The sequence below is a fragment of the Electrophorus electricus genome, chromosome 1 (genome assembly GCF_041902795.1).
Source record: "Electrophorus electricus isolate QZ-2024a chromosome 1, ASM4190279v1, whole genome shotgun sequence".
Classification (NCBI taxonomy): domain Eukaryota; kingdom Metazoa; phylum Chordata; class Actinopteri; order Gymnotiformes; family Gymnotidae; genus Electrophorus; species Electrophorus electricus.
This window is the reverse complement of record NC_137497.1, coordinates 26305199-26328714: the sequence shown is the minus strand read 5'-3', so window position 1 is coordinate 26328714 and position 23516 is coordinate 26305199. Positions and strand designations below refer to the sequence as shown.

General features: G+C 39.5%; 2 protein-coding genes across 4 annotated transcripts; both read right to left on the bottom strand.

Annotated features, from left to right (window-relative positions):
* Window positions 1–352: 352 nt before the first annotated feature.
* Window positions 353–19433, bottom strand: mlxip (MLX interacting protein). Of its 2 annotated transcripts, none has more exons than XM_027009284.3 (17): window positions 18891–19433; window positions 15476–15582; window positions 15292–15377; window positions 15011–15100; window positions 14690–14731; window positions 13276–13522; window positions 12974–13063; window positions 12126–12220; window positions 11131–11656; window positions 10209–10315; window positions 10028–10118; window positions 9639–9751; window positions 5755–5862; window positions 3796–3923; window positions 3269–3392; window positions 2456–2585; window positions 353–1409 (listed from the first exon to the last, which is right to left on the bottom strand). In XM_027009284.3, exons 1-17 carry the CDS (start codon window positions 19202–19204, stop codon window positions 1288–1290), a joined length of 2520 nt encoding a protein of 839 aa, XP_026865085.2. In that variant the 5' UTR covers window positions 19205–19433; the 3' UTR covers window positions 353–1287. The 2 variants fall into 2 exon arrangements, with proteins under 2 accessions (XP_026865085.2, XP_026865086.2); XM_027009285.3 differs by having other exon boundaries at window positions 13276–13453.
* A 661-nt stretch (window positions 19434–20094) lies between these two features.
* unga (uracil DNA glycosylase a) lies at window positions 20095–23484 on the bottom strand. 2 transcript variants are annotated; one of them, XM_027009302.3, is made up of 7 exons: window positions 23251–23484; window positions 22347–22538; window positions 22172–22267; window positions 21903–22000; window positions 21457–21545; window positions 21156–21334; window positions 20095–21018 (listed from the first exon to the last, which is right to left on the bottom strand). In XM_027009302.3, exons 1-7 carry the CDS (start codon window positions 23341–23343, stop codon window positions 20878–20880), a joined length of 888 nt encoding a protein of 295 aa, XP_026865103.1. In that variant the 5' UTR covers window positions 23344–23484; the 3' UTR covers window positions 20095–20877. The 2 variants fall into 2 exon arrangements, with proteins under 2 accessions (XP_026865103.1, XP_026865102.2); XM_027009301.3 differs by lacking the exon at window positions 23251–23484 and having other exon boundaries at window positions 22347–23040.
* Between the last annotated feature and the right edge of the window lie 32 nt (window positions 23485–23516).

Below are 23516 nucleotides of genomic sequence, written 5' to 3'. Positions count from 1 at the left end.
CAACTACTGGGTGTTGCGTCAAAGTGCAGAGATTTTAAATAAATGCACTCGATTAGGATGATGGCCTAATCCCTGAGGACCGGATTCTACTGTAAGGTCACCTCAAATCCCTTGCTTACCATGACTTTGATTAGTCAATAACAAAACCTCTTTACGCATATGTAATGTTTTTTTGCTAGAGATTACATTTCAGTTTTTGAGGGCCTTTTTTTTTTTACTAGTCAGTAAGAAAAAAAAAAATCTTTAGTATTATTGTGAGCTTTTGTTTTTTTACTTTTTAAAAGACTTTACAAGGCTTGCACTACAGGAAGCCAGTGTGGATTTACAAGCAACTTCATAAATTAATCAGTGAAACGATGAATATGCGGTTTTTATTTTTCATACATCTTTCCGTTGAAAAGCACATGCAAATGGAAATAACATAGTTCAAAAACTAGACTTCAACATCTCTAATATGCATTCTTCCAGAGTGCTGAGTCAAGCATTTCATCAGTTCAGCTAGAAAGAAACACTTGAGGATCAAATCCAATTGAATGCCACACATACGAGTCATGTCTTTCCCCCCTGCTGTGAGGCACTTTTTTTTGGATATTCATTTGCAACTGTTGTGGATGGTAAAACTGCCGATACCCTGCTGTACATAAGGACTGCATTCAGCGCAAAGACAAAATCAATCTTCAACACCTGTGGCCTTCTGACACAACGGCACCTCAGGAAATGCATCAAAAAGGTGGAAGACCGAGGAGCGTCAGTCCAGGAGATTGAAAAACAGTGCTTGTTCATCAGGCTGTAGAGGAGAGGAGTTAGAAAACACAACAAAAAAGTGTGTGTGTGTTGGGAGGGGGGGCTATGGAGCTGAAGTGCAACTGTATCTTTTAGGGTGAGAAACAAAACCTTTGCCTTTGGTCTGTACTTTGAAAATCACATGCATTTATGTCCAAACTGGCAGCTGCTTCCATGTAGCTTTTGAGCTATATCTTGAGCATCCCAAACATACTGACTGTCCCGTTAAAAGAAATTCCAGGTAGCCCCAGATAATTCTTGACATCCACTGCAGTTCTGTTAACACTGTTTAAACCAAAAATATGGTTTGCAATAAAAGCACTGAATGCAGCAAAGGAGAGTACTTCCCTTAAGATCTTAAAAATCAAAAGCTAACTGTGGAGTACGTTCAAGTAAAGCCCCTAAGCAAGGCACGTGAAGTTATTGCCATGTTCATCCCCAGCCTCCTGAGAACGTCCCCATAACTACTAGGCCTGAGAGAGCTGTCCCGCGTTACATCGAGGGCTAGGACTCGGCAGAGTGCAGTTTGGAACTAATAACGGCCTGCCTGGATTCTTCCGGAAGAAGTGCAGGATCAGTCAAGATGGAAGTCGTGGTGCTTAGCTGCCGTAGCGTCCGTAAAACCACTGTGAGTGTGAGAGAGAGACGGAGAAGACGGACAAGTGAATAACAGAAAGAGAGAGCAAGAGGCTGACTCTATGAAATTTCAAGTAAGGAAAACTACTTACTTATCACTTTAGTATTAATATTATTACTTTAGTGAACTTAAATTCACTAAATGCATATAATTAGGGATGCTTTTCATGAAATAGACTAAGTGGATCCTAAGCTATGATTCCTATCCCTAAGCTATGTTTCATTTTGCATATTAAGAAGGGTTTCGATACAAGGATTGCCATGAACAAAATACTTAAGTGCTTTTGCTTTTAAATGATGCTGCTAATGGCTTGGCTGTAAATGGATTTAGGTGTCAATGTGAGGCCTCCAATTTCTATTTCATTACCTCTCATTCCACCTTATTTTATTCTGTTGTCCTGTTTTAATAACAAGAATATAGTACTCGCTTAATGCTGGATGTTTCATAGCACGTATTCCAGTCTTTTTTATTAAATGATTTCATTTGTAAAAATCAAAAACAAATTAAACAAATAAGACACAGTCACTTTAAAAACAGGCCTCTAGACAGGCTTTGATGAATAAGAATAAAAAAGACAGGAAAACAGCTAATAGATGGCTGCCCTCTCCACTGAGCTGACAACATCTGTGTGAAGAGACATTACAGATATTTAAATGACATTAATGCAACTGGTAACAAACTTTGGTGTATCGTCCTTCTTTCATGCAGGCACTAACAAGCTGGTGGATATTTGCAAGTCTATACATCATGCTCTATGTGTAATGATTTTGTAAGACAATTATTTAATGTTTGCAGAAAGAATTATAATGGAGCCAAGCCTGTAAGACTGTATTAATAGAGCCTCAACTGAGAGACTCATGATGTTCAACAATCCTTAACTGGTGTGTGAGTTTAGGGGCTTGTATAAAACTAAAACATGGACTGACAGCAAGTTCTCCACAACTGCGTCTGTAACATCGGTACTATAGCACCATACCAAGCTAAGAATTAGTAAGCGGCTGCCTCTGCTGTGTGGGAGCGCATTGGGAAGCATACTGGGTCTGAGGACAGGCAAGGCACAGTCGCGGTCCAGCCACTGCATGGTGCTCTCACGCAGCTCACTCTTGCTGCTGGTTGACACGGTCCCGTTGAAGGACTCAAACAGAGGCTTAATGATGATGCTAAACTGGAAGAAACCTTTTAAGGAAAACGGAGCTATTTAATGAACCAAGTCAGCAAATACCAAATAAATAGTTGTGGACCAAATCGTAAAAACCATGTTATGTCCTATAGTGCAACTTGGACGCATTAAACAGTGTTCGAAGCTTTTTGATATATAATCTTTGTGATGGCAGTAAAGAAATACTAAATAGCTTCAAATCCTTATCGACTCACTGTAAAACTACGACATGCACTACAGCAGAAAGTAAAAGGGCAGATGAACCATAAGGTGAATATTTAGAGTGCTCCATCCTCAAGCTCCACCACTGTAGGGTTGCTTCTTCTACTATAGTTCTGCATTTCTGCAAAAAGACAATCCTTCTTCATATAAAAATTCTCTTACTGGCTTAAATGCTGCTGCTTCTTCCATCACTGGCATATCTAGATAAGAATGTGGTTAGACTGAGATTTCACTAAGGATCTACTATGCTATTTATACAAACCATACACATGCACAAAAATATCGTCAAATCCTGCTCTTAACTCACTTATCACTGTTTAAATAGCCTCTGTGATCTGAGCCTCACTCAAAACCTTTTTCCTAAAATGTTTAAATGCCTGTTATTGCAGCTTTCAAGATGCATCAGGATTTGACCATGTGATTCATATCTCTTCATCTTAAATGTTCACTAGGTTTGAAAAGGATACAATCCAGAACTTCCAGTTTTGCAGAGTTCGGTTTTTCACATATTCATCATATTTCTCCTTCATATGATCGAAGCGATGGCGTGTAATGGGTACACCTGTTGGTGGCAGCTGTTCCTGGCATGAACTGCAATAGAAACCAAACAGCAAACAGTTTACAGTTTAATTTCAATAAATGACAAAAAGCAGTAACATCTACACAGCCCATAGCTGTGTGCCAATTCTCCAAGACTGGGGAGCAATAGCTTATGCTATATTACCATTCACACTGGCAGACGAGAGTACAAGCAGAACTCTTCACTCTTCATAGTGCTTTACTATGTCATCAATTTGTATGTGCTAAAAGCTGCATTAGAAACCCAGGTTATTGAAATTGATCTTTGACACTATTGAGTGATCACCTTCAAATGACTTAAAAACAAATTTTTAAAAAAGAATTCAAAATGTCTTGGTTATTGCTTACATTACACAAAACAAGCCACAAACTATAGTAAAAATAACTGTTTCAAATATAACAATGAGACACTAACTTTATGGATGCGTTGAGTTCCTCAATTTCTTCACGCAGCCGCCTTGTTTCCTCCTGCATCTGTTGTCTCTCCTGCTGCAGCTTTCCAATGTACTCCACTGTCTTCTGAAGGGTTACAGCGTTACTGATCTGGCAACCCAAAGGGAGATGTGGCCATTCAGTCTCAACAGCCTCTTTAAGGATCTAACAAGCTGGTAGTGTAACGATTCAAACAAGATAAGATTCTCTTTAATTTTCCTTTCCCATGGGAAATTCAGGCAATACAGCAACTCCAGCACAGAATCAATAAAAGGTAGAATTACAATAAAATAAAGTAAAAATAAAACCTATCAGGACAATTACTGTACTAATAAAACTTATGGGACAACTACTATACTAGTAATCGTACATAATTCTGCACAACTCCAAAAAAGTGCTTTGCTTAGATGCCACACAAGCTTATTTATTTCACAATTTTTCTCCATCTTAAAGATGAAATTATCAAAGCAGGCAGATACTTCACAGGTGTTGCCCCCTAGCGAACGTTTTAGGTATAACATGATGGCAAAAATTAAGGATGCACGCACTGATTTGGCAATATAATGACACCACTTTGAATTTTAGTCTATTTTCTTCCAAGGGGTAAAAACAGAGATGCATATTAATATCCTAGCCACAAGCATTGACTTGGGCCAATATGTGAACTGAAAGTGACACTACCACAGCATCAACTAAAAAAACCTACTAAACAAAAACTTTACAAAAACATGTATACCAAAATATTATGTTAATCCACCTTTACAAACTTGCACAAACCCATGGTCTAATTATCTTAAAAGATGCCGATCACGATTTGAGCGTCATAAAAATGGGACATCATTAATTCACAAAGGAGAAGGTCCAACTCCACCAAAAGTAAAAATAAAACTTTAAAACAACTTATGTCCAACAAGAAACACTGTTTGCCATGGTCAAACTTTCAGTACGACTCCCAGGAGTCATTCTGAGATGCTCGATAACTACACACCCAGGTGTGAAAGGAAGTAAGAAGGTGTAAGAAGAAGCAGTTAACAGATTAAATTCAAGACAATACAGAGCATTGTGGGCTAAGGAAGACATCACACTACTATATCAGCAGCAGGTACATCTGAGAAAGAAGAGCACACCAGGACGTTGACACTGAACAACCCAGCAAATAAACCACAGGCTGAATGTAGCAGTAAACTAAAGACTAGCATTAGTTAGAAGTCTCTCTAAAACAGGCCCAATTGCATCTACTGTAGATAAGGCATGACTGCAAACATAGTTCAGGTCCTAAACAGAAAACAGTGTGGATGGGAACAGAGCATCCCTGCTCCCACGTTTCAAGCACTGCTACCAAGTTTCAATGGGTCAGGGCTCTGTAAAGACACCTGGTGTAAACAAGGTTTAGTTAAGCAGCACACATGTGAGGTTAGTTTGGTTCAACCTCTCAACAACAAAGGCACCCTTGGGATTTGCTGAGTAGTGTTTTCCTGTAGTCCCAGTTGGTAGTTGGAGTGCCTCCCTTGCATGCCAATATACATAAAAAATAATATCTAAAAATCAGGCAAACACCACATCATCCTAATGAAAGACTTTTGTGAAATAAACCATCAAAAAACAAAACACCACCACCACCGAAAGCCCTGTTTTTTCTAGGAACTTTAACTCAGTGACTCAACCCTCTAACAGAAATGGCTATACTCATTCTACAAACCTAACTTTTAAGTGCCAAACCAAAGTGTCAATAAATATCAGTCTCTCAATTTAATTCACAAGACCAACATATTAGTCATCAGCAAAATGACTGAGCTATTGCTGTAATTGCTTTCAAGTATCAAAATAATACCAATATTTTTTATCCTGCACGCTAAACAAAGACTGTTTCATCATAAACTGGGTACTGATGCAAAAAGCAGATGCAAGTTAAACAGTTAAAGTAGCTAATAGAGGAGTTTACGTTTGACTGTGATTTGAGAGTAGGAACTAGGCTGCAGAGCGTCTTGAAGCCCACGTTGATGTTGAATCGTCTTTTCTGCTCAGCTGATATGTGGTTCACACGCCGACTCTGAGCAAGAAAGATCCAGAAAAAAACAGGAGGAAAATTGAATGACAGGGACAAAATGACAAACCAGAAAGACAAGAAGCAGAATTACCACGAGATGGAAGAATTTTAGTTAGAACAACCTAGATAAGACTAGGATAAGACCACCAATTCTTTCTTCTCAACCACAGCAAGAGTACAAACATGCACGAAGTGTTCAACAGTATTTCAACTTGTCAAACTACCATGTCAAACCTTTTCAAAATGAAGCAGCCAAAGTATCAAATGAAAATTAAATTCAAATTAAATGTAATTTTACTGGGTCCCTACACAATTACTTCTAATTAAATGCAATTATATTGTAACTAACTATATTTTAATGTTTTGTGATTTGCAAGGATAAAGTTCCTACAAAAGAAAAATAGACAAGCAGGCTTTACTTCAACTTCCTCGAGGTATTTATCAGACATCTTCACATACATTCTTTAACAAACTTATTGAATCACACATTTTCAATTAATTTTACTGGTATCCTTGTAACTTTTTTTTTTTTTTTTTTTTTTTTACACATCATTTCAATAAAAGCTAGACCCTTTTTTAAAAAAATCAATTAACAAAAACCCCCACATTACAGTCTAAGATCATAAGCCTCTATAGGAATGAATATAAAAATGAAAAACAAAAATAATATATGCAATAACCCAGCTACATAGGAGTGCACACCCCTAAGCTAATACTTAGTTGAAGGTGCTTTTCACGTCACCTCACAGATTTTCAACTGGATTTAGATTTGGTTTCTGCCAAGGCTGTTCCAAAAGCTTGTTTTGGTGAAGCCATTCTTTTCTTGATATGGAAATCAGTTTTCAAGTTGCAATCAGGCTGAAAGGTGAAATTCCTCTTCATTTTAAATGTTTTTGCAGTAGCCATGAAGTTTCGCACCAGAACTGACTGGTATTTAAACCCATTAATGATTCCCTTCACCCTGATTAAAGCACAAGTTCAACTGCAGAAGCATGATGCTGCCACCTCTATGGATTTTTGTTTTGGGTTTTTTTGTGCATGTATGTTGGTATTATAGCCAAAAAGTTCAATTCAAACAATTTTTAATTGGTTTTGGGAGATTTTATGTTTTTTGGCAAACTTTAGTCAGACTTGGATATTGTTTTTGTGGTGGTGGTGTAATAAACAGCTTCCCTTTTGCTACCCTTCCCCACAACCCAGACATAGAAAGGATTTAAGAGGATTGTTATCAAATGTAGTGAGAAACCAGTATTTGCCAGAAATTACTGCAGATTTGCTTTAGGCCTCATCAACCTCCACGACCAGTTTTCAAAATGCAGCAGCCAGAGTTCTTACTAGAACTAGAGAATTTGATCACATCACTCATATCTTAGCTACTTTACATTGGATCCCAGTAAAACTTCGTATTGATTATAAAAAACTAATAACCTAGAAAGCACTGAATGGTCTTGCCCCACAGTACCTTGGTGCATTACAATCCATGTCTGCTTAAACCTAAAGGTGCAGGCTCTTTGCTAGTACCAAGAATAAGAATATCTACTGCAGAGGCCACAGCCTTTTCCTATAAAGCTCCCACACTATAGAACAACTTTACTGTAAATGTTCAAGACTCAGACACAGTCTCAATATTTATGGCTAGGCTGAAAACCTATTTGTACAGTCAGGCATTTTATTAACTACTTCCCATCTTAGATAAAGGTGTAGATTTGTGGGTGCATGAGCATTGAGAGTTATGGTAAACTGGGATGTCATGATGCTGTCCCTTCACCTCTCTTTTGTCGCTCAAGTTTGTTGACTGAGAGCAGAGGAGTGCTGATGTTCCAGGGTGCCCTCATGCCTGTGCTTCCTTCTGGCTCTATTCTTTTAGCTGTCCTGCCATACCTAGATCTGCCAGAGTTCATCTTTGCACATTATAGTTCCCTCATTTACACAACCTCGTACCGGGACAGGCCTAATAATCTAGTCTCTCTTTCTGATGAGGTTTACCTACCCCTGATGTCATGATGTTATTGAGCCTCAACCGGTCTCAGCTGCCATGGCTACTCCCACTACCCCAAAAGTTCCCCCCTGGTGTTGCCCAACACACTTCCACCCTAGCCAACTACTTCTCTGTTGCCCTTAATGGACCCATCCTGCGGGATGGGTTTCAGACAAATACACACCTTTGGGACAAGACTATGACCTCTAGAAAATTGCATTATATGTTAATATCTTATTTTTTCTTAAAATTATTATTATTATTATTATTGTGGTGACCGTTGTCAGCCAAAGGAGGATGGGCACGTCCTGTCGAGTCTTGGTTCCTCAAGGTTTCTTCATCATGCTCTAGGGAAATTTTCCTTGCCACCGTCACGTCTGCAGACCAAAGCGTTCCCCGTTTCCATGGCAACATAGTCACTTCCGGGTTTCCCTGTTTTCGTCTCCATGGTTCCATGTCTCCTCCCCATTGTGTTCAGCTGTTCTGAGTTTGTCCCCAACTGCATTTCTATGTAAACCCCGTCTGTCTGTTGGTCATTCTTTGTCATTCATTGTTTCTCATCAGTTCTGGTTAGCTCGTTTGTCCTTGCTCCTTCCCTTATATGCGTTTTGGTAATATGTCCTTCCTGGGTAGTTCACGTTTCTCCATGCTCACTGTGTTTCTCGTTAGATCTCGTTTGTCCTCTGTTTTTAAGTTATATCTCGTGTGTCCTCGCTCCTCGTTCATGGTTAGTTAGATCTCATTTGTCCTCGATCCTGTTTCGTCTCTCATTAGATCTTGTTTGATGTATTATCGTTAGATGTATTCGGTATATGCCCGTTTAATCTCGCTTCCCGTTTGAGCTCGCCCCTCACTCCTATCTACTTTTTCCCTGCACTCCCTGTGTAGTTACCCTTGCTGTCTCTGTTGCTCTCCGTGTTTAGTCTTCTGCTGTTCGCTCGTCTATTCAAACGCTCTGTGTTTGTTGTCTACGCTGCCTTCTTTGTTAGTATCCATTTCCTTAGTTGCATAAATCTCCCGCACACCTGTTAACCCGTTATTGCTGTCTGTCCTTGGTTCTGTTCAGTTATTGTGTTTGCTCGTTGGTTATTAAATGCACTTCGCACGTGTATTCGCCCTCGCTCACGACCCCTCCCGCGTTAGTCACTCTTGCATTGCTCACTGGGGGCTTTGACTTGGACATTTTGTAAAGCGGCTTTGTGACTTTGTAAAAAGCGCTATTTAAATAAATGTTGATTTTGATATAATTTTGATTTTTACCCTGGTTTTCTCATCAGTTTTACTGTGAGGTCCTAGTTGTCACAATTTTGCCACATTTTCTTCACTTGTTGATTATCGTCTTTACATTGGTCCATGGTATATCCAATGCCTTGGAACTTTTTTGGTAACCCTCTCCTGAGATCATCAACAATGTAAACTGTTTGCAGCCCATAGCTTATCCAGCCGGATGTTATCAAGATGATGTCAGGAAAATCCTACAGAAACAGCTGAACTTTACTTGGGATTATTTAGTCACTTTATAGGATTTAACATGAGTTTGAATGTGAGTGGTTGATTCTAAACACATTCCTAATTATGCAAAAGGGGTGCACACTCATGCAAGCTGGGTATTGTTGTAGGGGAAAAAAATAAAAAACACTTACATTTCTGGTTGTTTGTTAGAATAGACTTGTTCTATGCACTATATGCAGAATTGCAAATAGAAATTGTCAAGGAAACAGAAGACTCTTACACAGAGTAGTATGATGCACCCTGTAAAAATCGGCAGGAATGTTTATGTAAGAACAGGATGTTCATTTACCTGGTTGGCCTCATTTTTGGCCAGACCCGTGGTGCTGCTAAGCGGAGATTGAGGGCTAGGCACCTGCTCTGCCCCTAAAGGTGACCCTTGACCTGAGTTTCGCCCATCTCGTGCTAAAAAGTATGAAGAAACAACATAGACATGCAATCTTTATAAAAGGAGAAAAGTTCAAGTTTGGTTTATTTGTCACATACATAGTCATACACAGTATAACTCGCAGTGAAATGGTTGACAATATAAAGCTTTCAAGTTTAATGATGGCCTTAAATCAATTATTACGCTTACAAGAAGTAGTTTCCAAAGTCAGGTTTGGGTGGGACATTTTAAAGCTTTCGGTTCTTTCAATGTTTGGTAAATGAGGACGAACCTGAAAGAAGAATGCATCTCACCTGAGCAGGGCGATGGAGCTGGGCTCTTGTTATTGGATGCAGATGGGGCCGTTTCCTCCTTGGGAACAATGATCTGGGGAAATTTCTGTTTCTGTGGGACAATTTGAAAGCCAGACCCCTGTGAAAAGGAGCAAAAAAAAACAAAACACAAAAAAACAGTAATAGTAAAAAAAAAAAATACCTGTAATAGTTGTCCTAAAAGAACATTTGTAGAGGTGGTATGAGAAGTGATGACCACGCTGGTAGTCGGGACAACGTCAGATTGAGTGACGAGAACAGGAAAGGGAGCTAGAGAACCCCCGCCCCCCCCAAAAAAGGAGAAAAAAAACAAAAACATTAAATCAATGCAGAAATTCAAGTCAAGTTAAAACCTTATAACTGAAACATAAATTCTGTCTTCAGGGTTTTGAAGACACTTCTCATTTCTCTCACAGCAGCACGCTGTCAGACGCAACAAAACTTCCATCACAATCACTATTCATCCAAAAATTACAACCCAGGATTACATATCTGTGTGGTGTTGATCTACAGCCCATTACATGCAACTTTGCTCAAAGGGACACTCTTACTGTAGCTTTAAAAATTAGATATCCAGATAAGAATGTGGGATAAAATGACATTTTAGATATAATCATTATGCACAGTATAACGCAAACATACCCACACCATGCATACATATAAACCTACATACACAGTGGATTCAGAAAGTATTTAGACCCCTTTACATGTTGCACACTTTGTGGTGTGGCTTTGCCTTTGAATGCATATAACTGCCATTTCTACGCATCAGTCTAGAAAACTGAACTCTGCGGGCAAAACAGCAAGCTCTATATCAAGCACTACACATAACCGAGCTAATACCACCTCTATGTTGAAAAACAGTGGTGGGAGCATCATTCTATGGTGCATCTCAATGGCACAGACATAGACTTTGATTTTCAACTAATTTTCAAAATGTTCTAAAAACATAATGGGTAAAAATGGCAATTATATACATTCAGAATCAAATTCACAACGCAATAAAGCATGCAACAAGTAAAGCTGGTCTGAATATAGCTGTTGCAGGTGTGTAGTGTATTTTTGCTGTGGGGAAGGGCGCTCACCTGCCAGTATGAAGCGAGGTGATGGAACCGAGTTGGCAGGGACAATGGGTCGTCGGGTCTTCTTAGAGCTTGACGGCTGGATGGGTCGGGGCTGGGCGAAGCTCTGAGGCTGTGGTGGTAATGTGGCACAGGCTGGGGGCACCTGCCCCACCACAGGAGCATCATGACAGGAGGGCGCCGGAGAAAGGGCAAAGTTCGACTGGCTGGCGCTGGTGGCGGCCGCACTGGGGGTCACTGGGGAAGGGGCGGCATGCGTGACCACGGTGGGAGCAGGCCCAGCGAGGACAGGCTGGGGGAGGGTGGTGATGGGCTGACAGTGCAGGTGAGGGGACCCCGGTGCCAGGGGGGCTGACGGAGCCAAGACGGGGGGCGACAACTGTCCTGAGAAAAGAGGCAAGTAGCTCTGCTGGTAGGAGCTGACAGAGTCGATGCTGCCTTGATTGGACATGGAGGGAGAGCTGGAGAGTGGAGACAATGGGATGGAGCTCAGTTCTGGGGGGAGTGACATGGACGACAGCAGCGTAGTCTGGAAAGAGGAAAGTTAGGTGGGAGAAAAAAAAAAACATTTTGCATGTTGATGTACAATTGTTCTCCGATTTCACAATGGTTTCACAATGATTTCTCAAAGGCCATCTAAAGCAGGCTAGGGTAGCATTCTAATTATAAAATAAGAAACTGGCTGTTTGTCCAGAACATGGTATTTGAGAAATCAGATGGCAGTATGCAAAACCACCTGAAAATTTTACCATAAAATACTTATCCTGTCTCAAAGGTTTCATCTATTCCAACACCAATATGAAGCAAGCATTCCAATTCACTTCTGACTCATTTGATTAAACACTGCTACATGTTTGTTAAGTGTTAAGCTGGTATTACACAAGTAACACAAACTTCTCACAGGACTGCTGCTGCAGCTTGAAATGCCACCCCTACCCTAAAAGACCCAGGGGGGCAAAGGTCGTGAAGATGTGTGGACCCAGGAGCGGTGGGGTTACCTGCGTTGTAGTGCTGCTACTGGGTAAGGGAGTGGTGGATGGGGCTGTGGGGGAGGTGGAGGGGTATACTGGCTGACGCAGGGGGTGAAATAGATCTGGCAGTTAAGAGGAGACAAGGAGGAACGTTTCAGTGGTGATAACGTGATGCCTGTACACCTAGACCCATAGACAGTGCTGGCTACACACTCACTGAGATCTCCTTAGAACTGGGTGATAATACTGAAGCGGGTTGCAGAATAGGTGGCCAAAAAAAGATTAGTGTGACAAACAAGTGAGTACTGAGTTCTGAAATTAACATACTAATACAATACTACAAAAAGAGAATTGTAAATAACACCAAGACATTAATATTAGGACATTTAATATTAAAATAAATGCAAGAAGGTCAATACATAAAAAGTCAAAAGCATTGATATATAAAGTGTATAAGCTTATGGAGAAATACTGATACTAATATCATTATATATTGTAAGCAATGACATGAGACCCATCATCACATGTGCATTTTAAAAACAAGAAGCTTTTCTGCTTTCTGTTTAACCCATGACCTCCAATAGGGCCGCTAATGTGGAAAAAAAGTGCCCACAGCAAATCAAGGGCAGTGCATTCTGAGCACATCACATTCTGTGGATCAGCTACAACTACTTCCTAGAGTGCAAAACTGACATTTGGGTTTCGCAATCTATGCATTGTGCCTTTCCACAAGAGACCAAAGAGAGCCCTTTTAAACAGCTAACCTGAGACTGATCGAAGACAATCCATTGACCCTCCACTGATCAATCCTTTAACCAGTAATCAACAAATAATAAAGCGAAGCAATAAGCAAGATGGCTTTGATGTGCTTTAACCTTGCAGAGGCTCAAACGTGTCCATGAAGTCGAGGTTGGGCTGCAGTGGTATCAGGCCTGGCTGGATCATGTCTGCATTACCTGCATGTGCTGAGAAGACAGAGAAAGCATTAGTGCACAAGCCATAAAGTCATAAATATTACAAACCCATTACTTCTGATTTATTTATTTATTTATTTATTTATTCCACAAGCTAGCATTACTTATGCAATGCTGACAAACCTCTAAGTGGGTACTGAGGCCAAAAGCACAGTACATAAACAAACACAATATTGCTAGGAATACATCAGGTGCTTTCTTACCAATCTCCCTGGGGTTAGGCCAAGCCAGGGGCTGGTGAGAGGCCAACGTGGAGAAGAGCGTGTCAGAGAATTCAGACATAAGCACGTCCATGTCGAAGAGGAAGTCCATCTCCATGGGAATGGGAGAGTCACGGCTCTTCCGAGAGGCACGGCGCATGCCAAACCCCACCTCCTCGTCCTGGCAGAAGGGGAGACGGACGATGTCGGGATGCACTTCCCCGAATAGCGAGAACTGCTCCTCTGCCCCCTTTTGGGAGGGCAAGAAAAACGCAACAGGCACATGGGTTCATTGGACAAGCTCATGCAAAGCCAAATGCATAGAGTTGACACCAAAGGTCTTTGTAAACAGGAGAGTTGTCTATGTTAGGGTCATTATAGTCACTGACAGGAACACAGACCAACTCAAATGAAACCAGCAGACATGTTTTAAAATGTCTAAATAAAAAAAACTAAGGCAGCGAGCTTTGGCTCCTTTATGAAAATAGTTCATATAAGACCTGTTAAGCTTTTGCTACCAAATTGGTAGTGTTCAACTCATATGCACTGCAGTAGCATAATGCTGTTAGACATTCAGAACATAAATTGAGGCACAAAGTACACACATTCAAACTTGCAAGTTTTTGTCTCCCCCCCCCCCCCTTCTTCCTGATATTTTATATTCAAGTTGTGAAATGTAAGTGGCCGCAGCAAAGCATGCTGTATATGGCCCTTAAAATCGTTCACATTTTTGGCCTCAGAAAGTAGACTTAATAGAAGCGCACAGTGATCAGAAAGTGCACTTAATAGACACACACAGTGATTATCTGCTTTCATCAAGAAGCATTTCACTAAACACCAATTTTATGCCCAGAAGTTATAAAAGGAGACAAAAGCTTTTCTGGTCTCCAGATTGATCTCGAGCACACCATTAGTCCAGCACCACATACACCATGTCATATTAAACAGCAAAGCGTTACTGCTGTTACAACCAACTGATTAGCGCTGTTGCTACAACCATTTAGAGAAGTAAATCTGTCATAAATAGGAGTTGATAATGTCGCTTGTGCATTATCAGCAAGTGCAATAACTTGTTGTAATTTGTGTGTAATTAAGTTTTATAACTTGATAGGGTACTGTGGAGACAGAACATCAGCCTTTCGGATTTTCTTAAGGTAGGGATGTCTCTCCTGACGCATTGTGTTTATTCTGGCATGTGTATGTGAGATGTGGTCCTTTCTCCTACTAACAATATGAATTGCTCAGAAGTATATTGGCTGATGTGTATGATTCATCAGCAAATTAAAATATTAATATGAAACTAGTAAGAGTGTTGGTGTTTTCTGCAGAGCAGTGCACAGTGAACCATGCATCCACAAAATGCAATCTATTTCCATATTTATGGTTTTTTTTAGAATTTTACAAGTGATCCTGTTACCTTGAGAAGGCTGGAAAGGTCATCATCTTTGTGCTTCTGTAACTGTGAAAAGCAAAACGTTTGTTACTGAAAAACTACTTGTGAGCATCAGAACCAATACATCAATGTAACATTCTGCATATTAATGCAAAGAAGCTAGCCTTGGAGACACAAATTAATGTAATATTGTTTAAATCACCATAACTTCCACATGCATATGATATTCTGCATACAGTAAGAAAATGACTAAACCTCTCCATTAATTATGCAGACTACATGACAACTAAATTATTCCATTTAGACTATGTAACTAAGTGAAGCCTATCTATACATGCGGTATACCCTTTTCTTGAAGTATGTTCTCCATTTATGGTACTCTCTGAGAACAATCTCGATTCGTCTCTTCCAGTACTTTCCTTCAGTAGCTATTGCCTTAGAGATATCAAAAGGGTGACAAACCACCAGAACAAATTACATCTGTAACATTCCTGCGTCATATCAGAAAAATAAATACAGCTTGGATTACTGAGAAGAAGAATAGCCACATTTAAGACATAAAATTAGGTTTCAACCATCAAGTACGAAGAAAAACTAAAAGACGGTGTTAATATTTCCCGTCTCACCTCTGCTGGCCGGTGTACTCCGGAGTCCATGGTCCCGTCTAAAGGTGTAACAAAATGGCAGACAGGGTTCTCTCTCTTCTCCACATCTGCAGCAGGAAGAGGTTTAAGAAGCAATACAGAAATATGTCCAAAAACTCTGCAATTATCATTTTAGCAGTATTCATGTCTGCTCACTGGCCCTTACATTGTATGTACCAGGCTCTCCAGATGGCATTGTTGAGGCGTATTTTGTCCCTCCAAAGAAGCTTGAGACCCTTGAAGTTCTTCCATTTTGGGGACACAAGCCTCCCACTGATTACAAAACAAATGACAATTGGCAAAACTATAGTAAGTACTTAGATGGGAACTATGAGGGAATACCAGGGGCTGTAAGATTTTCAGATCTGTCCTAGACTAAAGGGCCATCATTTCCACCCTTCTCATAATCTCTTTCCTCCTCCATATCCTGGAATGTAGGGTGTTAGCTTTCTCTGGGGTCAAGAAACTTTTTTCCTGCCTTAACTACAGTAATAACCCTTGGAAGACAAAGAATTTGTTACTGAAGAACACAGTCTGAATTTATGGTTCATACGGGAGCTCACAGACAGTGCATAGCCACAGCAGTGGAAAGGTTCCAGTGAAAGGCAGTTCCAAAGAAATCTAATCTGTTTACTGTTGCTAAAGGGCAGCATGGACACCCACAGCCCATGTTTCCACTCTATTTGAAACCACACATGAACGTCTAGCACTATTTTATAGACTACATCCTAGATGCAGTTCAGCATACAGCAGATCATTTGTTGTTCCTTTATAAAAATCAACAAAGGTTTGGAACATTGGTTGACCTTTCTTTATGTTATTATTTTATACTATATATTCACTTTTACTTTGAATTTTTGATCCAATTCTTCTTCCCTTCCCTGCACAACATGGGAGGCTGACCTTCAATATTTTCAAAGTGCCTCTAGCACAATGTTAAAGTTCACTGGCACTTCTGGCTAGCTATGTGATCTGACAGGCCACTCCTGATTACCTAGCATTGCTGACATACAAGAGAGAATCAACACAATCCTTCGTAGGCAAAGACACTGGCTAGGGAAAAAAACATACATGAACTGCAGCACTGGCATCACTAGGAAGTGAACTGAGAATGCAGTAAGATATCAGTAAATTTTCTAAAATGTGTCAGGAAATAATCTGAGGAAGGGACTGTCTGTAAAAACCTACAGACCAAGTCCTGAACCAAGAGCACAAAGCATAGCCACCTGAACTTTTGGCCTCATCCTATCCTTTAAAGGCCAAGAGGAATACAGAATATGAGAAACCAACACCTGAGAAACAAATGTAAAACTATAGTTTTCTGAATTAAAACAACTAACGCTACTGAAACTGCAGGTTGTGAAAGCTCCTTTTCATAATCAGGTGAAAGGTCAAGAAACACATAAAATATCCAAACTATTGAAGGAAACAAAGACAGTTGATTTGAATGCTGCATTCTTGCTGATTCTTTATAGAATCAGGCAAGGAAGGTTTCAGGGGTTTTCTGTAATCCTGTGTGAGAATGTCACTCCCATGTCTCACAACAAAAGTGAACTGAGCTTTAAACGATAAAACTGGTAAATCACAAATTTTTATTTTATATATATATATATATATATATATATATATATATATATATATATATATATATATATAAATAAATACATTTTAACTATATTTACAGTTCTATAAACATAGTCTTTAACACATTAAGCCACAGTACAAAGATATTGAGCTGCAACACATCAGCAACATATGGTCCATAAAACTGAACAACTGAAAACAAAAGCTTTCCTAACTGCAAAATGTGCATTAACAAACCCAACTAGTTCACTTCATCACTGGGAAGGAATGGGTAGGCAGCAACTAGATACTTCCACATACATGTCAAACTGCCAATGTGGGCGGATGGAGGGGTGGGTGGGTTCAACATACAACAGTCTTGGGCTGAAAACTACAGGAGACGGCACTCACAGATATAAGCAATCTTATTAGCAATATACTAAGAAATTAAATAATCCCAAAACTCAGTATTTTCCTCCAGCAGGATTTCAGCAAATCACCACGGTATTAACATACAAAACAATCAGTCTTGGGGTTTGTTTGTTTGTTTTTTACTAGGTGTAAAGAATAAAATATACTGACCAACACAAACATTACACACTAACATTTTGGGAAAAGCTAATATCACCAAAGAATAAAAAGTCAGCTCAGTCAAAATCTTTTTGGTCTTGGGTCTGATGCAGAATTGGACTACTGATTAACGTTTCTACTTATGGGTTAACTATTTAAATGTACATAAAGATTATAAAATTCACCCAATTAAAACCTGTGGTTCTCTCATCCATAGGCTACTGATCAAGAGTGCTCCCCTTAAATTTTAAGTACAGTACCTCATCATATCACTGAGATAAGAATATGGCATTACATGAAGTATGAGCGTGGGTTGGTGCGTGTTCCACTATATAGCTGGTTTTCAGCGCTTGCACGTTTGTTCAGCTGCATAATTAACAGTCGGGCAGGCAGGAGATCCTAATGATACCAGCTAGTTCATTATTCTACCACCACGTTCCCAATTAAGGCTCCAGAAAAGGAAACTACAGAAATTGCTTACTCGTGACCAGTCACTCGTGACCAGAGAGAGGTGTTACTCTTTCGGTAACTTTAGCTAAAGTGTATGGTAGCTAACTACATATAAAGTATTACTTTGCAGTGTAGCGCGGTGACTGCAACTTAAATGAATTCAGCATCTCTTTGAGAGGACAATTACCAACAAGTTAATAAGCTGCAAGCCAAGACCAATACAAGTCAGACGATATCACTGCACTACATAGTAAAGGGGAGTGTGGGTATAAGGTACTAAACATAAGCATTTAACCGCTAGCTAGTAAATCCCGAGTGTAGCTGTCTCACTGACCAGAACTGCATCTATCTACTCAATATATGACTAACTTAAGATACCAAGATGGAATTCTTGAAAAGCCAAAAGAGTTAATTTATCTAGCAAGCTAACTTAGTAGGTAGCAACCTTGCTTGATAGCCAACCAGCGAATTTAGGATTAAGACAGACAAAGAATGCATAAGCAACAGTATTTTCATATTAACATGCCATAACGGTTACTTTAATTAGCTCTGGTTTATAATTAGAAAACCGACGTAACGCTAGCTAGCGTTAGCTATGTCCAACACTGCCAGCCAAGATAAAATCCGATTCCCTCTCCGTTTAGTTAACGATAAAGTTAACACCAGGATAGCTAGTTAGCTAACCTAGCTAGGTTATCATGCAAAACATTTGTCTTTGTGTGGGTAGATTAACGACTGTGATGTTAATCCGACACCGCCGATTATTATTTCTCACAGAAGACTGCGGGCTAGCTAACTATGTCGAGCGATGTCTAACGCTAACAAAGAGGATCAATGCTCTGGCTGGCTAGCTAGCTAGCTAGCTGTGACCATCTGTGGAGTGAAATTTAATATGGTCATACAAATATCCTCTTTTGTCCATTACGGCGGTCGTTTTCCATATCAGATGGGCTATTCGAGAAATTCAGTTTTTTTTCTTACGTGAATAATGAACTCACCTGTATGCAAGAGTCATACATTCAAACAGTTTTGTTAGGGACGCGTCGATCGAGAGATGCGATGTACTCGTCTTCCCAAAATGGTACGTCTGACAAGTTTGTTTATTAACAGTGTCGAAGTCGTAACCTTTCTTTGGTGGATGTTCAATATGAGGAGTAGACACCATAAAATGACCACTGTGGATGATCTGTGATTCGCGGCCATCAGATTTCTTTAATCCAAAATGCGATTCCTCCGCATCAGAGTCATCGTCCTGCTCCTGCTTAACATTGCCCACGGTTCCTCTGTACAGTCGGATCTCTCGGGTAGCCATACTTGTATTGCTTCTTTGTTCAACTGTACTTCAAGTTGTTCAATTGTTGTTAATACCATTAACCATTATGTGTCTTTCCCCCGCGAGGTTTACATGAAGCGAAAAATACTTAAAACTCATTTTTAGTTTAACACTCCGTTCTTTAGTTGATTCTACACACAGGGAATTTTGTGATAAAGGACTCAAAACTCTGGCGTTTCGACGACCAGGTTACTCGTGATTGGTTAACGACGGAGTTTCACCCGCCCACTGACCGGGGCGTGGACGGACAAACCAGCAGGGCTGAAAGTAATTTAAAGGTTCTCACACTGGTATACAAATATACTCCTCTGGCAAAATGCTTTATAAATCGGATTTGGCTAGATATATGATAGTCCTTCCGATTATCTCTATTTGAAATGTCCAGTTTACCTGTGAGCAAATGCACTGTAAGAGATATAGAAATATTCAAAATTGTAGTGAAGTAGTTTCCAGTGAGACATGAATCCTAGCATGTCACTCTGCATTACAAGCCTTCTAGCTCTGTGGATGTTTTTCCACAAACTGACAACCAACCAAAATACGTTTTTGAATATATGTCCACTGAGTAGTTTAGACTACTTTCTTGCTTGCCCAGAGCAAGACCATGGTCTGTCAGTTTATATAAAATAACAGCAACCGCAAGGACAATTCCAGTGTAGTAAAGACAAGGCAACAGTAAAATATCATAAAAAAGACATTGCTTCAAATACAAAGTGTACTGTCTAATCAAATCTTGCAAAGCATCTATATAGATCATGTAGATCATGTCAATTTTGTCATATTTTAAATTGTCATGAGTCAAAAATAAGACTCAAGTTATAAATGTAATAAATAAACAAAATTATATTTGGCACATAAATATACTGTCATTATTTATTAAACATACAAAAACAAAGTAATTATATCCATTTGCAGTAATTAGTCAGATTAAACATACAATTGCATGTTATCCTCACCATAAAAATGTAATCAACAGAAAATGGAGGATACGTAATTTGCTCCACTGGTAAATAATGACAAGACCAGTAACAGAAAGGTTTTCATTAACTGGAACTACAGCCATTCGAAATAATGTCATTAACATGTAGCAAATTATGTTAGTTAATAATTAGATAGATTGGAAGTCAAGAACAAGAAAAAAGTCAAGAACAATCAACGTGGGCTCTCAAAGTGTAAATAAGAACATGTTTATTAATACAAAAGGCCCTTTTTAACATGGACAAAGTTATAAAATAGTGCACATGCATAAATTGTTTTCTGGCAGAAGGCAGAAGCAATGAAGCTTCCACTCCTCATCAGAGGTTTACAAAGTACAAGGAATTCAAAACACACACACACACACAATCACAAACCTTTTGCAAAGAGCAAACTAGCTTATAGATCAAATCAGTCTGCACAAGCAAACCCCACTAAAGAAAGGAAAAGGCACACACACAGAAACAGAACTTTACTCATTATAATTCTATGGTTACACTAGAAAACTGAAAAAAGCAACAACAAAACATGACCTGGAGAAAAATGTCCAGTGTAATTTGTCTTTTATGCAAATAGTGTAAAACTAGTGAAAATGACCGCGCTGGCCAGCTCAAAAAAGCTTATTGTGAGAGGTATTATTCAAATGAAACAAATCTAGGCATTCATGTTCCACTGACTCACAGTGCTTTCCAGTCTATGGGTTTCTTTCCTGATTTTTTCAGTAGTTCATTGGTCTTTGAGAAATGCTTGCACCCAAAGAAGCCACGATGTGCAGACAGTGGGGAGGGATGAACAGCCTGGAGTACATGGTGTCGTTTCTGCAAGACAACAAAAAGAAACCTGAACACTCCAAATCACAAACGATGACAGAGTCATTTCATGGGCATTTGCACCTCCACTATTCAGTCCAATCATTTGTTTGAAGTGTAAACAAAAACACTATTTCAGGACATACTCTGTCAATTGCAGCCCCCTTCTTCTGAGCATAGGCGCCCCACAGCATGAAGACCAGACCTTCTAGGTTAGCGCTAAGCCAATTCACCACAGCATCTGTCAAGATCTCCCATCCTTTATCTTTGTGAGAGTTGGCCTGATGTGCTCGGACAGTTAGAACAGCATTCAGCAAAAGAACACCTGCAAAGTCATGCTGGGTATTATATCAACATTATTATTAAGCTTAACATTACATGCTCTTTAAACACTTTATATATTAACATGAAGCAATAGGCAGCAAACTTGTAAGAAAAAGTGGTCACCTTGCTTTGCCCATCCGGTCAGATCACCATGACCGGGATGCCGAAAGCCCTCAATGTCTGCCTCCAGTTCTTTATACATGTTTACCAAGCTGCAAACAAAGCATGAATACATTATGCTCATGTTCGCATCTCATATACATGAGCCCCATACAGCAAAAATGTATAAGCAAAATATAGTCAAAGTATGTAACACTGATACCAATTTAGAACTCCCTATACATGTATATATGTAGTCATTTTGTGGGAATATCCAAAATATTTATTTGAAAATCACTATACAAAATAATCATTAAATAAAAAATATCTAATACTGAAATAAAATTATTCCATTGATAATCTTCATCAAAAAAACTTTTCCTCACTGAGCCCTAGTCAGTGTTTGCTATAAACAGCATGTTGTCTAAACTCAAACGAAAACAAATAAGTGGTTAGAAAATCATTGGTACCTTGGAGGAGGGGGAACAGGCCTCTGCACACTGAAGCACAGACCATGAGCCTGGTTAGGCCCATGATAGGGATCCTGGCCAAGCACCACTACCTTCACCTGCCAAAACAAGCAAATTTCTCACTTGTAGGTGCCTATACATGGTTCTGAAATAGATTTTTGTAAATTATAAAAAGACAAGAGACGTTTTCTTAATGTATATTGATGGGATGAATCATTTGTGACTGTCCTTCAGTACAACATACAGATAATGAGTGTAATAAAACTCACATCTTCAATCTCACACATCCGTGTCCATGTAAACACTTGGTGAGGGGGTGGATAGATGGTTTGTTTTTGCCTCTCCTCCGCAACAAATGACATTAACTGTTGAAAGAAGGTCCTACTTCATTCATGTCCGAGCAATACCAGAAGAAACACATAAGAATTAAGTGTAGTGTCTTACTGATTTGAAATAAGTTTTTCCAAATTCAGCGCCAAGTGCTCGCTGCCAACTTTTCCCGATACCCTCCGGAGCTGAGCGAGCAGCTAGCCTCTCCTGTGCCGCCTTCTTGTTCTTAGCGATCTTCTCAAGAAGTTCGGGACTCAGGGATGGCGAGGGCAGAACGGCACTGGTGTTTGTTTTAAATTTCTTCACCTTGGATGAAACCTTAGTATACTTAGTAGAATTCCAAAATCGTTTCAGATGAAGGCTTGTTATCGGTACGCTCAAAATTCGAAGCTGAATATTTGGAAATACCACAGCCATTAAAAAAAAACTTATCCGTTTTCTCAGAAATAGTTAACAATAACATGAAGTTCTTATAGCTAACCTAGCTACCATTGCTGATAGCTGTGTATCAATTTTGTATTCCACCATGTGAAGACTTTTATTGTAGGAGTCAGCGACCGCATTGACCGAAAGTTATAAATCGCGTATAACTTGCTTTCTTGCGTCGCTTGTAAGTTCTTTTCTAAATATATATTTATCTTATAACTGGCCTTTATTCTGTTCATCTTTTACCAGATACATTATAATAAGCCTATAAGGACTTTGCTTTTACTCTCTCAGCGTGACGTAAGGTTTACTTCCAGGGCAGCTGGTTTTCGCGGGTACAGTGCTTCTTTTCATTAATTGTTGAATGATGTGGGAACATATTTAGATACAGGTAGGCTATCTAAACAAGATTACCACATAGTAATGAACATTATGAAGTCACGAACCAAAATACTTATACATGGCTAATGACATTTCACTATGCTTCCGAAACACGCGTTTCCCAATTCAGCAGACTAGTTAACAGTAGCCCAAGTTGACCTTTCCACAGCTAGCTGGCTCTCAAGTTTGATAAGCTATAAGTCATACTCACGTTGCATATGTCCTCACTTCTAGTTTGCTCGTCAGTATCTCTTTTTTTGCTCGTTGGGGAGAAAAATGACTTGATGCTTTTCTGCCCAATCATTTTTCTACAGTGAATGTATCTAAACGTCTATTAAAGAAAACTGACTGGTAACAAAAGAAGTATGACTCGAGACTCGGTTCTTGGTTTCTCACGTCCCGCCAAATTTTTGAACAACCAATGGAAATGCAAAATGACAGGATACCGTGTCGGGGTTAGGCTGGGGTCAGTATGAT

Excerpts from the sequence above, each read along its gene's own strand:
- mlxip (XM_027009284.3), bottom strand. The coding sequence starts at position 19,204 with ATGGCTACCCGAGAGATCCGACTGTACAGAGGAACCGTGGGCAATGTT. Across the intron at positions 13,064-13,275 it reads GCCTAACCCCAGGGAGATTG|CACATGCAGGTAATGCAGAC; the intron begins GTAAGAAAGCAC and ends CTGTCTTCTCAG. Across the intron at positions 10,316-11,130 it reads ACCTCGCTTCATACTGGCAG|CTCCCTTTCCTGTTCTCGTC; the intron begins GTGAGCGCCCTT and ends GGGGTTCTCTAG.
- unga (XM_027009301.3), bottom strand. The coding sequence starts at position 22,649 with ATGGCTGTGGTATTTCCAAATATTCAGCTTCGAATTTTGAGCGTACCG. Across the intron at positions 21,546-21,902 it reads CCTGTTCCCCCTCCTCCAAG|CTTGGTAAACATGTATAAAG; the intron begins GTACCAATGATT and ends CTTTGTTTGCAG. Across the intron at positions 21,335-21,456 it reads GACCGGATGGGCAAAGCAAG|GTGTTCTTTTGCTGAATGCT; the intron begins GTGACCACTTTT and ends ATGACTTTGCAG.